At 43.5% G+C, this 15,819-nt stretch overlaps 1 protein-coding gene across 1 annotated transcript in view; it reads left to right on the forward strand.

The window, feature by feature from the left end:
* Nucleotides 1-372: 372 nt before the first annotated feature.
* The window catches only part of XKR4 (XK related 4), a 459,167-nt gene continuing 443,720 nt past the window's right edge, over nt 373-15,819 (forward strand). The window contains exon 1 of the mRNA XM_077492705.1: nt 373-1,356. Within this exon, the coding sequence (XP_077348831.1) occupies nt 656-1,356 (701 nt within the window). The 5' untranslated portion in view covers nt 373-655. The remainder of the gene's footprint in view (nt 1,357-15,819) is intronic.

The raw sequence follows: 15,819 nt of genomic DNA on the forward strand, positions 1-15,819 counted from the left end.
AGACATCAGAGGTGATGTGTGATGATGTGATGGGTGGTGAAGGTCATGTGGAGATGCCATCCTCTGCCCGGATGCTGCCCATGCAGATGAAGGCATACGATGTGTATGAATGGAGATGTCAGGCACTCCGATGATCTGCATCCTGGTAGATATGAATCAATGATGGAGTGAGCCCCCTCCTCCTCCTCCCGGATGTGGGTGATCCCTCATTGGAAGGTGGAAGGGCGGCCCTTGCTGATTGTGGCTCCCTGTGTCTATCCTCGGTTCACCTTCTATTTTGTATATGTGTGCCGGGGCCGCTCCTCCTCCCTCTCCTGCACGGGGGAGGTCTAGGAGAGGGATGACCTCATCGTTCCCCCTCCGCTGCCCGTGGAGGAGTGGGCTGTGGTCCAGGCAGTGTGGCTGCAGGGTGAGGTTGGCAGGCTCACGCAGACAGGCGGCGCTCTCCTTTTGGCCCCGCCCACCGTGCGCTGATCAGATGTGCGGAGCAGAGTAGAGGCGGAGCCGGGTGGGCGGAGCGGACAAGGAGCACTGTGACATAAAGGAGGGCTTTTCTCTCTCCGTTCACCCCTATTATATATCCGGCGCTCGGTCTTCCTTTTTTTTTTTTCATTCTTTTTTTTTTTTTTTGGGGGGTTCATCCCTTTAAATCATCATGGCCGCCAAGTCGGACGGGATGCTGAAGATGAAGAAGAGCGACGTCGCCTTCACCCCTCTGCAGAACTCGGATCACTCGGGCTCCGTGCAGGGGTTGGCTTCGGGTTCCCAGCCGGGATCGGGCGCCGGGGACGGGGGTTGCTCGGACGGGGGTTCCCGGTGCTGCTGCAGCGGGAGAACGGCTAGCGGTGGCGGTGTCGGTGGAGGGTCTCCTTCGCTGTGTCTGCGCCTGGGCAGGGAGCAGCAGCGCTACACCGTCTGGGATGGTCTGTGGATCCTGGCCGCCGTCACCGTCTACTTGGCCGATGTGGGCAGTGACATCTGGCTGTCCGCCGATTACTATGTGCGGGGTCAGCGCTGGTGGTTCGGGCTGACCTTGTTCTTCGTGGTGCTCGGCTCCCTCTCCGTCCAGGTCTTCAGCTTCAGGTGGTTCGCTCATGATTTCAGCACCGAGAACAGCTCCCAATGCACGCCGGTGGAGGGCAAGGCGGCCGGGGGAGCCGCTAATACCGGAACCGGAGGAGGAGGAGGGGAGCTGGACCGACCCGCCACCCCACAGAGACAACCTTCCACCGCCAGCAACAAGCCCAACACCCCGGCCAGCACCCCCCGGGCACCCGGACAGTCCGCCTCCTGCTCCTTCTGTATCTGGACCCTCCAATCACTCATCCATATCCTACAGCTGGGACAGCTCTGGAGGTAACTACACTGCTGCCTGAATGCTGCCTGAATGGATGAGCCTCAGTGTGTGTGTGCGTGTGTGTGTGTGTGTGTGTGTGTGTGTGTGTGATTACCTGTATACACAGATATGTCCTCCTCCTTATAGGTGTTCCTTCATCTGGAAATGTAAAATCAATATTGCATCTTTAAATATCAATGTGCTAACTCATTTTCCTTCAATACACGTCAATCGGTGTAGACCAGCCTTTCATTAGAGGTCCCTTCCACAGTCACGGATTTCTGCCTCTCCCAGAAGTTCCCACTGACAACTGTCATCTTTGTAGCCATTCGTAAGAGAGACGTTCTACCCAAAGATCGCCAGTATAAGCAGAATTCTTCCTAATGATCCCAAATAGAAGCAGAATTCTTGATGACCCCCAAATAGAAGCAGAATTCTTCCTAAAGACTCCAAAAAGAAGCAGGGTTCTTCCTGATGACCCCAAATAGAAGCAGAATTCTTCCTAATGACCCCTAAGATAAGCAGAGTTCTTCCTAATGACCCCACATTTAAGTAGAATTCCTCCAGATGACCCAACATATAAGCAGAATTCTTCCTGGTGACCCCAAATATGAGCAGGATTCTTCCTGATGACCCATAATAGAAGCAGAATTCTTTCTAATGACCCCAAATAGAAGCATAGTTCTTTCTAATGACCCCACATTTAAGTAGAATTCCTCCCAATGACCCCATATATAAGCAGACTTCTTCCTAATGACCCCAAATATAAGCAGAATTCTTCCAGATGACCCCCAAATATAAGAGGTCCATAATGACACCAAAGATAAGCATGATTCTTCCTGATGACCCCTAATAGAAGCAGCATTCTTCCTAATGACCCCTGATATAAGCAGAGTTCTTCCTAATGACCCCAAATATAAGCAGAATTCTTCCTGGTGACCCCAAATATTTTTCCCAATGACACCAAATATAAGCAGGATTTTTCCTGATGACCCCTAATAGAAGCAGAATTCTTCCTAATGACCCCTAATATAAGCAGAGTTCTTCCTAATGACCCCAAATATAAGCAGAATTCTTCCTGGTGACCCCAAATATAAGCCAAGTTTTTCCTAATGACACCAAATATAAGCAGGATTCTTCCTGATGACCCCAAATATAAGCAGAATTCTTCCAGATGATCCCCGAATATAAGAGGTGCCTTCCACTGAAGTCAGAGATTTCTGCCTCTCCCAGAAGTTCCGACTGACAACTGTCATCTTTGTAGCCATTCATAAGAGAGAGATTCTTCCCAAAGATCACCAGTATAAGCAGAATTATTCATAATGACCCCAAATAGAAGCACAATTCTTCCTAATGATCCCAAATATAAGCAGAATTCCTCCTTAAAGACACCAATTAGAAGCAGGATTATTCCTAATGACCCCAAATAGAAGCAGAGTTCTTCCTAATGACCCCCAAATGAAAGTAGAATTTCTCCCGATGATCCCAAATATAAGCCAAATTCTTCCTCATGACCCCAAATATAAGCCAAGTTCTTTCTAATGACACCAAATATAAGCAGAATTCTTTCTAATGACTCCAAGTAGAGGGAGCATTTTTTCCAATGGCCACCAATGTAAAAGGAGCATTCTTCCCTTTGACCTTCAATTAAAAGAGCACTCCTCCCAATGATGCAAAGAATAAGCAGCATTTTTCCTAAAGACCACCAATGTAAAGAGAATTCCTCCCAGTGACCCCAAATATAAGGAGCATTCTTCCCAATTAGCCCCAATATATGGAACATTCTTCCATATGACTAGAAGTAGAGGGAGCATTTTTCCCAAAGACCACCAGTGTAAGAAGCATTCTTCCCTTTGAACACCAGTTAAAGAAAAACTCCTCCCAATGACCCCAAGTATAAGAAGCATTCTTCCCAAAGACCAGCAATGTAAGGAGAATTCTTCCCAGTGACCCCTAATGGCATTCTTCCAAATGTCCCCCAATGTATGGGAGCTTCTTCCATATGACTAGGAATAGGAGGAGCATTTTTCCCCATTACCACCAATGTAAGGAGAATTCTTCCCTCTGAACATCAATAAAGGATCACTCCTCCCAATGACCCCAAGTATAATGAGCATTCTTCCCAATGATCTCAAATATAAGTAGTGTTCTTCCCAAAGGCCACCAGTATAAGGGGGGTTCTTCCCAATGACTGAAAATATGACATTACCTCATCCCTCTCATCCCAAATAAAATAATTTTTTTTTTTCAATTACCCCCAATATAAGGAAAATTCTTCCCAATGACCCCAGGTAGAAGGAGCTTTTTTTCCCCAATGATCCCAAATATAAGGAGCATTTTCTCCCAATGATAACCAGTGTAAAGAGAATTCTTCCCTCTAACCATCAGTTGAAGGAGCACTCCTCCTTATCACCCAAAGTTTAAGGAGCCTTCTTCTCAAATGACCACCAATGTGAAGCAAATTCTTCCCAGTGACAACAAATATAAATGGCATGTATCCCAGTGACCCCAAGTATAAGGATCATTCTTCCCTTTGACCACAATGTAAGTATAATTCTTCCCCCTGACCATTAATTAAAGCTGCACTAACCCTTCTGACCCCAAATATGAGGAGCGTTCTTCCATCTGACCACTGATCCCAAATATAAGTAACATTCCTCCCAATGACCCCAAATATAAGGGACATTCCTCCCAATGACCCCAAATATAAGGGACTTTCTTCCCAATGACCTCCAATTCAGGGAACATTCTTCCCTCTGACCCCAAGTATAATAAGTATTCTTCTGTCTGATTACCAGTATAAGGAGCATTCTTCCCTCTGATTTGTAGATAGAGTAATTATTAGCAGGGTTTTTTTGAAACTGGAAAATTATTGCATGGGTTCCTTAGTGTAAAAAAGGTGGAGAAAGGCTGGTTTAGACCAATGGTTTTTGTTTGATTGCTGGAGAAAATGGATTATTGATATTGAGTCTCATTTACTTAAGTCATGGCACATCTAGTAGTAGTCACTTGAACTGGGCTTGTTCTGTAATGATGAAGACAAGCCATAGCTCATCCAAGCTACTTCTTCACTTCTAATTGTCCAGGAAGTGGCTTGGACAAGCTACAAAACATCTTCAAGGTAACAGAGAAAGTCCAGTTGAATGTAACTAACTACTAGAAGAGATTGTTATTTTTGTCTGTGAGGGTTCTCCTTAATCCAGGTCATGGTATATCTAGTAGTAGTTAGTCACATTTAACAGGATTAGTTCTGTGATGTTGAAGACATCTTGTAGTTTGTCCAAGCCACTTCTTCAGTTCTAATCAGTATTAAGAAAGTGGCTTGGACAGGCTCCAACACATTTCAGCTTTACAGAACAAGTCCAATTGAATGTGAAAAAATACTACTAGACAAGATTGATACTTTCTGTACAGGGTCTTGTTAAAGTGTTACTAAAACCCAGTAATATGAAAATAGTTTATCTGCCCCCCCCCCCCCCCCACAGTGCCCACAGCTTATAAATATTATTTTTACATTAAAATATTACCACTATATACCTGGCTGATCTGTATACCACGGCCAGTGATACACTGCACAGTCTCTCCAGTGCTGAGAGTTCAGATAGGAGGAGATTTCCACTTCAGCCTGTATACACGCCCACATTTGTGATGCCAATATCATGTGGCCTGGCTAGCTCTGAGAACAAGTAAATTTTCTCTCCAGCATAAAAGCCACAACTGAGCATGTGCAGGTCGGCTACCCTGCCTGTGTTAGCTGGCCTTCCCCAGATAGACAGTGCAGGAGAGGGAGGATCTGTGCATACAGGATAAAACATCCTTTTTACACAATGCAGAGGGTTAACCCCTTAAGTTCCACAGTGTGTATAACAAGCATTCTAAGCTGCATATACAGACAGATTTTACTGTTGTGGGTTTAGTAACACTTTTAGATCATGGTACAGCTAGTAGTAGTTAGTCCCATTCAACTGGACGTGTTCTGTAATTTTGTAGCTTGTCCAAACCACTTATTAGACACTAATTAGAACTGAAGAAAGTGCTTGGACAAGCTATGAAACATTGTTCACATTACAGAACAAGTTCAGTTAAATGTGACTAAGACTAGACATACCATGACTTGGATAAAGGAGAACCTTCAAAGAACGTATCTGTAATCTCTAGTAGAAGCCATTCCCATTCTACTGGACTTGTTCTTTAACGTTGAAGACATTCCAAACCAATTCTCCATTTCTTATTAATATCTAGGAAATGATTTGCACAAGCTATAAAATGTCTTCACCATTACAGAACAAGTACAGTTAAATGTGATTAATTGCTACTAGAGATTGTTGATATTGTCTTTGAGGGCTTCCCTTTGCCCAGGTCATGTTCTATCTGGAAGTTGTGAAGACATTTGTCCACGCTACTTCTTAAGTTCTATTTAGTGTCTCAGAAGTGGACAAGCTACCAAATGTCTTCAGCATGCCAGAACGAATCCAGTGGAATGCGACTAATGAAACATTATTGTCAATTATGCCACGGGCCAAAAGTGGAGTAGAAGCTGTGGAGTATTGAGTTTGGTTGAAGTGAAATGAAGGTCCACTTGATGGTACTTGATTGCTGTTGAAGGTGGTTTTGCTTTGTTGATGGTTACATGTGTAGCGTTTAAGTTCATTAAAAATTAACTATGGATGTCCAGTCAAAAACTGCATGGATCAAATGCATGTATTCTGAATTGTAACAAAAACAGTGTGTGCATTAGCTGAGAAAAAAGCAAGGCATGGCTGCAGTGGTAGAACCACAAGTGACATCATGATTTATGAGAGGCGTAAGAAACAGTTGCTTGCAGCAGACACGTGACAGCACTTTAAAACGATGGTGCTTCTCAAGAGCCTCTCATTACATGCTGTGTGCGGAAATGGTCATATAATCTGTATAGAGCCTAATGGCAATCCTTATCAAGTGTGGATGTTATTTAAAAAGACTTCTTCATTGGCTTTGTTGATATCGATGTTGCTGCAATACCCTATAGGGATCTGAATACTGTCTATGCCTCCATAACCGATCTTGGATTTTGTAAAGCCATGTATTGTCACATGAGATGCTATGCTGATGTTGTGTTTGTATTTTGGTGTGATTATTTTTTCTTTTGCTTAAGATTCTTCACTATTTGTTTGTTTTTTTTAAAACTGTTGATTACTATCACATGTGTGCTTAAAGCCTATAGAAATCAGCTCTCCTGATTTTACTCTTTCTAAGGATGACGCTTTCGAGGGCCACCAGGCTTCAGCTGGCATCAGCTTTAATATTGTAAAAAGAATAGAAGCCCTGCTGTGTCTGCTTAGCGTCAAATTATCTCTGAATACACTGAATGACTAAAGCCACCAGACTCACAATTTAAAGTCTGCCATAAATGTGTCTGTGTTATGTAAAGCAAACGAAGAGGCGGCTTTTATTGTCCAGTGTTTTGCTTTTAAAGGATATAGTGGAGCTGTCAGGGAGTCTTTAGGTAAACAGGTAATTCCTAATGTACATCACAAGGCAAAGCTCACTGGAAATATTGCTAGCCACACGCAAGTGATACTTACTACCGCCTTGTATGCCTTTGTTAGTAAATACCAACTAAACGTGTATCACTGCATCTGAAGATTGGGATTGTATGTTGTCCTATTACTAGTAAATATATATATAATTAATCATGCATCTTTTCCAATGTATTCAGCCTAAAATAGAATCAGTTATTCAGAAAGCAATAACATTTCTGAAGTTATTTTTTAATGCTGTGCATATTTTATTAATCAAATTCTTGCTTAACCCCTTCACGCTTAGGGTAAAACAAATCTTAATGCATAAGCACAATTTTGCTACTTTGACATATATATATATATATATATATATATAGTGATATATATATATATATATATAGTGATATATATATATATATATATATATATATATATATATATATATATATATATATATATATATATATATATATATATTATATATACTTTGACCATATATATCACAACTACTTTGTGCATTCAGGTAGATTATACCTTGTTTTTTTTCAGGACAAATTGGGCATTAATTTGGTGGTAAATACTAATGGTTTTTGTTAATTATCAAAGCAAAACTGTCCCAAAATAGTAAAAAATATATGTATATATTTTTAAAATGTAGCTGTGTATTTTTTGTTACTGTCATAACCTATCACCTAAGAACAACCCAAAGTGAATTCTCCTGCTCCTGACCAACATTTGCTTTTTTTTTGTCCAGCGTAAAACACACTGACCGTGATACTAATTAAAAAAAAAAAATCCTGCCCAAAATATTCTGACCCTGACATTTGACCCTTGACCCTTACTTGACCCAAACACTAACCCTAGCACTGACCTAGTCAGATCAAACCTTGATCTAGGTCAGGGGTAGACAGCCTTTTGAGCACAGTGTGCCGAAAAATGTTTTCAAAGAAATTAAGAGTGCCGATTTTATGACCAAAAAAAATGTCAACTTCACACTCTCAATCAATCACGGAAATCATTTTTTATAAAGCAAATGCTGTTAACTACTTTAGTAGTGAGAAATTAACATCCTGCACTCACGCCTCAATTTCTGCAACTCCACACCTCAGGTAAATCCCAGATCACGCACCTTCATGCCTCAGATCATTATCCCCCCTGCAAATCTGTTTCACCACTTTCCCCCCTGCTCATCTGCCCCACCACTGTACTACCCTGCACATCTGCCCCACCATTGTACTACCCTTCATATCTGCCCCACCACAATACCCCCTGCTCATCTGCCCCACCACTGTACCCCCTGCTCATCTGCCCCACCGTTGTACTACCCTTCATATCTACCCCACCACTGTACCCCACCGCTCATCTGCCCCACCACTGTACACCCCACTCATCTGCCCCACCACTGTACCCCCCCGCTCATCTGCTCCACCACTGTAACCCCCTGCTTATCTGCCCCACCACTGTACTACCCTGCTCATCTGCCCCACCAATGTACCCCCTTTCTCATCTGCCCCACCAATGTACCCCCTTTCTCATCTGCCCCACCAATGTAACCTCCTGCACATCTGCACCATCACTGTACTACCCTGCACATCTACCCCACCTCTGTACCCCCCTGCTTATCTGTCCAACCACTGTAACCCCCTGTACATCTGCCCCACCACTGTACCACCCTACTCTTCTGTCCAACCACTGTAACCCCCTGCTCATCTGCCCCACCAATGTCCCCCCTTTCTCATCTGCCCCACCACTGTACCTCCATGCACATCTGCTCCACCACTGTACCATCTTCTCAACTGTCCTAACATTGAACTTGCTTGCTCATCTGCCCCACCACTTTAACCCCCTTCTCACCTGGCCCAACACTGAACCCCCCATTGCTCATCTGTCCCACCACTGTACTTCCTGCACAGCTGCCCCACCACTGTACCCCCTTGCTCTTCTGTCCCACCACTGTAACCCCCCTGCTAATCTGCCCCATCAATGTACCCCTTTTATCATCTGCCCCACCACTGTACCTCCCTGCACATGTGCTCCACCGCTGTATCACCATGCTCTTCTGCCTCACTACTTAATTACCTTCTCGTCTGTCCTAACACTGAACCCATCTGCTCATCTGCCCCACCACTGTAACCCACTTTCTCATCTGCTCCACCAATGTACCTCCTGCACATCTGTATCACCTCTGTACCTCCCTACTCTTCTGCCTCACCACTGTTCCCCCTGCTCTCCTGCCCCACCACTGTAACCCCCTGCTCATCTGCCCCACCAATACACCTCCTTTTACATCTGCCCCACTGCTTTACCCCCCTGCTTCTCTGCCCCCTGCTCTACTGGCCCAACACTGAACCCCCCCTGCTCTACTGGCCCAACACTGAACCCCCCTGTTCTACTGGCCCAACACTGAACCCCCGTGCTCATCTGCCCCAACACTGAACCCCCTGCTTATCTGCCCCAACACTGAACCCCCGTGCTCATCTGGCCCAACATTGAACCCCCGCGCTCATCTGCTCCACCACTGTACCTCCATGCACATCTGCTCCACCACTGTACCATCTTCTCATATGTCCTAACATTGAACTTGCTTGCTCATCCGCCCCACCACTGTAACCCTCTTTTTCATCTGCCCCACGACCGTATCTACTGCACATCTGCCCCACAACTGTATCTACTGCACATCTGCCCCAATTATGTTCCCCCTGCTCTTCTGCCCAACCACTGAACCCCCCTGCTCATCTGGCCCAACACTGAACCCCGTGCTCATCTGGCCCAACACTGAACCCCATGCTCATCTGGCCCAACACTGAACCCCCTGCTCATCTGGCCCAACACTGAACCCCGTGCTCATCTGGCCCAATACTGAACCCCGTGCTCATCTGGCCCAACACTGAACCCCGGTGCTCATCTGGCCCACCGCTGTGGAATGGGGAGTTGTGGGTCCCAATCATTGGTACGGGACTCAGGGTGCTAAGTGAGACCCCAGTTTCTGTGCTGGGAGGGTCCTGTGCTGCACACTCCCAGCACAAAGACAGATACGGCCCCACTGCAAAAAAAACCCAGTCCATTGAGGCCGCATATATGCGTTATATCGGCATAAAGGGGTTAAGATAGAATTAAACATAACAAAACAGTTTCCACTGTTGCATTTACACAAGCAGGTTGTTAATGTGAGGTTGTAGGTTAAATAAATGTTTCATGTCTAATGTTACATCACAAGGATGTGTTTATGATGTTATATGATTTATATACATAATAACACATAATACATAATACACACATATTTCACATATTGAATAAGCATAGTTTTTAAAGGAACAGCACATCACTTTTTAGAATTACATTTTTGACCGAATGATTTAGTGCACTTCATAGCTGGCTGCAGCAGTTCATAACGTATTTGTATTTCATATATTTAGCAGTGCATGAGTTTACTACCTTTATGTAACAAAACAGAGCATCTCGTTAGCCCCCCAGTTTTACACTTGTGTTATTTATCATGCTTCGGCCATTGCACGACAAGGTAGACATGCTGGAAGGTTCATTTTTGTTCCTGTCTAAATTGTACCTACTATGTGTATGTATGAATGTGAGTTAGGGACGTTAGTTGGAAGCTCCTTGAGGGCAGGGACTGATGTGAATGTACAATATATAGGTAAAGCACCGCATAAATTAACTGCGATATATAAGTTCCTGTAATAAATAAAATTAACATAGTATATTTTTGTCTACATATACTTTAATGGAAGTCCATAAAATGCATAAAAAGGCACAAAAAACACACAAAAATGCAGACACACAAGTATAAACCTAGCCTTAAAGTGATATTGCCCCCAGAGCAAACAGCTCACTCCCAGGCTGTTGCACTGTGTGTCCATTCAGACATAGAGCGGTGGCTCCCCCCCCCCCCTCCCCTTCTCATTGGCTCACTGGCTGTGATTGACAGCAGCGGGAGCCATTGGAGAGGGAGAGTCCCCGGAGAACCACTGCTCTTGTGCGCATCACTGGATCAAGATGGGACTCAAGTAAGTATTATGGGGGACTGAGTGGGCTGCTGCACAGAGAAGGTCTTTTTTTTTTTACCTCTTTTTTACCTTTATGCATAGAATGTAAAAAACCTTGAGCCTTTAGAACCACTTTAATATTATGCTATGGAAAAGTTTGATTACATGTGTCTACCTTTAGTTTTTAGCTGGCCGTGCACTGTGTGAATTTCGGACAGCTCCTTTTGAACCAACATTTGCTTTCTCGAGTGGCCCTGTTGGCCCTCTCCCGCCCTACACCTTTAGATTAAAATTCGAAGAAGCCAGGCCTAAAATTGTAAGTGGAACAGCATCTGAATTCAATCAGATACAGTCAATGATTGGGCATTCTGACAGCCATTGTCACAGCTGTCATTATATAATAGCCCAGCGCGGGGGGGGGGGGGGGGGGCGATTCATCCTTCTGGGCTGTATAGTGTGGTTTTAGATATCTTTTAGATTTTTTTTTGTACAGCTCACAGACTGAAAAAAAAAATGATCAGTGTATGGCCAGACTAATGGCGCGTACACACAGCTGGACTTTCCGGCAGACTAGGTCCGGCGGAATTAGTCTGTCGGACAATCCGATCGTGTGTGGGCTAATCTGATCTTTTTTTTTTTTTTTTTTTTAATCTGATGGACCTAGAAATAGAACATGTTTCAAATCTGTCCGATTCTTACCAGGAAAACCGTTCGTCTGTATGCTGGTCCGACGGACCAAATACGACACAAGGGAAGCTATTGACTACTGGCTATTGAACTTCCTTTTTTAGTCCTGTCTTACGTCATCACATTCAAAATGAACAGACTTTCCAATGGATTTATGCACCATACACACGGTCGGAAATACCAACAGAAAAAGTCCAAGCGGATTTCGGAAAATCAGATTGTGTGTGGGCTCTATCTGACTTTTACTATCGGAATTTCCAACGGAAAAAGTTTAAGAGCTGGATCTAAAATTTTTTGACAACAAAATCTGATCGGAATTTTTCCATATGGGGCATAAGTCCTTTCGTGTGTGGCCAAGTACGTTAGTTCGGAAAGTCTGTCGGAACTCTGCCGAAAGTCCATCAGGAAGACCGTCGGACCTAGTCTGACGGAAAGTCCGGTCGTGTGTACGTGGCATTAGATGCACATGATAGTGGTAAAGCACTGTTTTATTATGCTTGTAACAACTTTCACACGGGCAGATTCTGTTGTGATCAGAAGGGGATTAGCTCACAGATTACTGATCAGAATCTAGAAGGGGTGGATGACATATCTGTCAGTTTCTGCAGAGCAGACAAGGACATAGCCTGCTCTGTTGTATGGGTAGCTGGGAGTAAGAAGACAGAGTCCCCGGTTTCTTAGCAGACTCAATCGGATCCGGAGGTAGGTGGGTATAAACAGACTTAAGTCCTTTTACACCCGCCTGTCCATCAGGATGAAAAGACCTTCCGATCAGGTCCACCTGAAAAACTGACAGGTTAACTTAATAGGAACGCCCATGTGAAAGGGGCCTAAAAGCTTGTCATTGACAGCAGCTCCTCTATAGGCCTAAGTGAAAGGTAGAGTTGACCCAGATCCAACTTGGGTTCTCCAACACCTCTCATGGATCCAGATTAAACTCAGACTACAAAGTGGAGGGGATGTTCAGAGGTGGGCTCGGTGGTCCACATCTGGTGGTCATGCCCTAAAATAAAAATTTTCTGGCAGACCGTACTATTGATAATCAAAGAAATTACCGATCTAAAAATTCCAGAGCACCCTAGGATATGCCTACTGCATGGGACCACCATGTCTATCAAACAATATAGGCGATCACTGATACCAAGAGTATTAAATGCCACAAAGATTTTAATTCCCGGTTACTGGAAAAATCCCGAGACCCCCTCTGTGAAAAGTTGGTTCAGCAAAATCAATAGAATTCACAATTTGGAGTACCCAAAGTATAGCAGAGAACCAGGGGAAATGGGATTTGTAAAGAGATGGAAAGTTTGGGAAAAATATCAACATACACCAAGATTAATCGAGAGGATGGCAGAAATAGCGTTGAATGAATAAGGGCGGACAGGGTTTATTACTTGAAATAGAGGAGAGACCGGGGGGGCGGGGGGGGGGGGGGGGTCAGGGTTGGTAGAAGGGTGGGTAAAGATTTTATTTTTTGTAAAAGAATGACTAAGGGAAGCCGATAAGTGGATCCCATTGGGCATGACGGAATTAAAATGTAATAATTAAAAAAAAAAAAAAAAAACCCACATAGATGTAATAGATAAATGCTACAATGATGTTGAAAAGATTCAGGGCTACGATGAACGGTAGAGTTGATTTGGGTTTCCCGAACGTGATGATAAAACTGATTAAACTGCAATTGTTTGTAAAAAAGCAAGTCTTCAAGTTTTGCCTTTCTCTAATCTCCCACAATAGGACCTGTGAGGACAACAAGAAGAATTTCATATTACTGAGATCAAAATGACTGAATATAGATAGGCTGATATGACATCAGTTTTCCGGTGAATTTGGTCGCGGTTCTCTTTAAACACTAACATGAACCTGTAAAACCATTCCATGGGGCTTGTTTCCCTGTTCTTGGAAACAAATGGATGGTAATTCTTCTGTAAGATTCCCCCTGCCATTAGGTGCTAATGCTCATTACCACCTCTCTTGGCTGAATGAATTGGAAACGCTATTTTTAGCTTCCATTCATGAATATTTCCATCTTATTTATAAAGCATCAGTGAAAGTAACCAGCGTGCAATTTGTCTCCAGGCCTCTTTTATTCAGGGTGTGTCGAGTTCCAGTTAGTGATTGCCATTGTATGTGGCCAGTAATTTAATGCTCAGCAAGACTTTGTAAATAAGGATCTTAGGTTGTGGCTTCAAACATTGTGTGAAAATTCACATTAAATATTGATAACAGGCATATGACACTGCAGGTACATGATTACATTAATCAAAGAGAAATATTTATAGTGCTTGCTTAAACTATGACATAAAATGCACAATTTCCATTACAATTTAATGGTGTGACCTCATTAACATCTTTCTGTCTATAATAACTGAAAATGTATGGTAGTGCATATTCATTATAAGGGTGGCTTTTAGCTTATAATAAATACATTGTTTAATTATGGCAAAAAACTTTTTAACCAAAGGTAAAAATGAGTTGTTATAGCAAATAGTTTAAAGACATACATTTTGTAAGACCTTACATTTGTATGTGAATACAGCAACTAAGCTAAGAAAAAATCACCAAATACATATCACATAACTAGAAAAAATATAACCAATGTCAGGTCTGACAGTTGGCCTTTCAGACATCCATCGCTATGTCATGGGAGTGTTGTGTTCACCCATACCTGGATCTTTTGGGATGTCACTGCATGTCAAATGTTCTCTGAAGAGCAATCTGATCACTTTTTAGAGAGCACCACTAGTGTAAACGAGGCTCTAGAGCAAAGTTAGTGATATTTGAAGTGTGTAATTCAGTGGCCTGAATTATAGTAGTCATGCTTTCTAATTTCCTGTATAGTTTTCTTCCAAGCAGCTCCAGTGGACCTGCCTTGTCTGCCTCTATTTGTTGAGAACAAGGACATAAACCAGGGATGCCCAACCTTTTGAAGAGTGAGGGCCACTTAAGTGACTTGGTAACCAGTCGCGGACCACAATGAGTGGAGCAGGCAGATGACAGGTCTGTGTCCACTCTGCATATAGAGAGCAGACATGGATACAATCCACTCTACTCTATGGGCCCTCCGAGGTAGGTGGTGCACCTGCGGATATGGGCCCTCCGAGGTAGGTGGTGCACCTGCGGATCAGTTTGAAAACAGCCCAGTACCCACTGCAGAACAGATATGGCCTTATTTGGTATCGCTCCACCTGTGACAGGAGTCAGCACTATACAGGAAGCATCGCTTTATGCGGCTCTGCACCACAGCTGCTTGCTTTCTCCACCGCTGGATTAAGTCACAACACTGAGGCTCTAGGATGACGGATCGGTGATCCAAGCTTACCAACCAGCCATCCCAGAGCAGGAGGTCGCGGGCCACATCAGAGGGTTCCGCGGGCCACTGGTTGGGCACCCCTGACATAGAGCATGAGTTATTCTTCACCCAACACTTTTTTATGTCTCATTGCATCATGGTTACATAGTTAATTAGTTACATAGTCAGTAAGGTTGAATAAAGACACCAGTCCATCCAGTTCAACCTGAGTGAGTCCAATTCCACCTGAGTGAGACATCATAGGATGGAAGAAAGTTTCGTCTGTTGGCAGGACACTCAAAAGTGACTTTGCATGAACCTTAGAGACACTTGTTATGGGCCTAATGTGTATTATCCACAAGTATTGCCCTAAGCAGCGTAATTGTGTTTGAATCAGGCCATATGAGGTCTCAAAGTTCTGGTCGGGGACAGGATAATCTGCTTGAGAACAACGTGCATAGAATGCCAAGCGAGGATCTAGTAAACGACATCATCATGTGTGTGTAAGGATGGTGAGATAAAGGTATGTTATGATACAGTGCACGGTGCATATTGAAGAGCTTCATTTAGTGTGTGTTTTGTCCATCTATCCATACTGAATGCTAATCCGTTACCAAGCAACTTGCAGTCGCTCAGATCCTCAGGAACTGTGGAATACGTTTGGCTTTTCTCAACACTTTTCCTCTTATGATATCTTATTCTAGATGGGACCTGATAAGATTACCTTTTCAAATACCATTAGATAAGTCTGGGTATACTCATGGCAATGAGGTCAATTCACTAAAGTTTACCGACTGCAGTATGACGTTCAGGAGACTCATTTTTTGGAAATATCTCATGAGATAATTAAAGAGTCAACTCATCAAAGTAAAATTTTAAATGTGAGGTAAATACTGCACACGTGTTAAAATAGTGAGGCAAACACCACAAAAAGAAAAAAAAAAACACGAGATGAATCATTAACCACTTGCCGACCGCTGCACGCCGATACACGTCGGCACA

This window comes from Lithobates pipiens, unplaced genomic scaffold (genome assembly GCF_037356315.1).
Source record: "Lithobates pipiens isolate NorthernLeopardFrog02 unplaced genomic scaffold, aLitPip1_a1.2 Scaffold_19, whole genome shotgun sequence".
In the NCBI taxonomy this organism is placed as follows: Eukaryota; Metazoa; Chordata; class Amphibia; order Anura; family Ranidae; genus Lithobates; species Lithobates pipiens.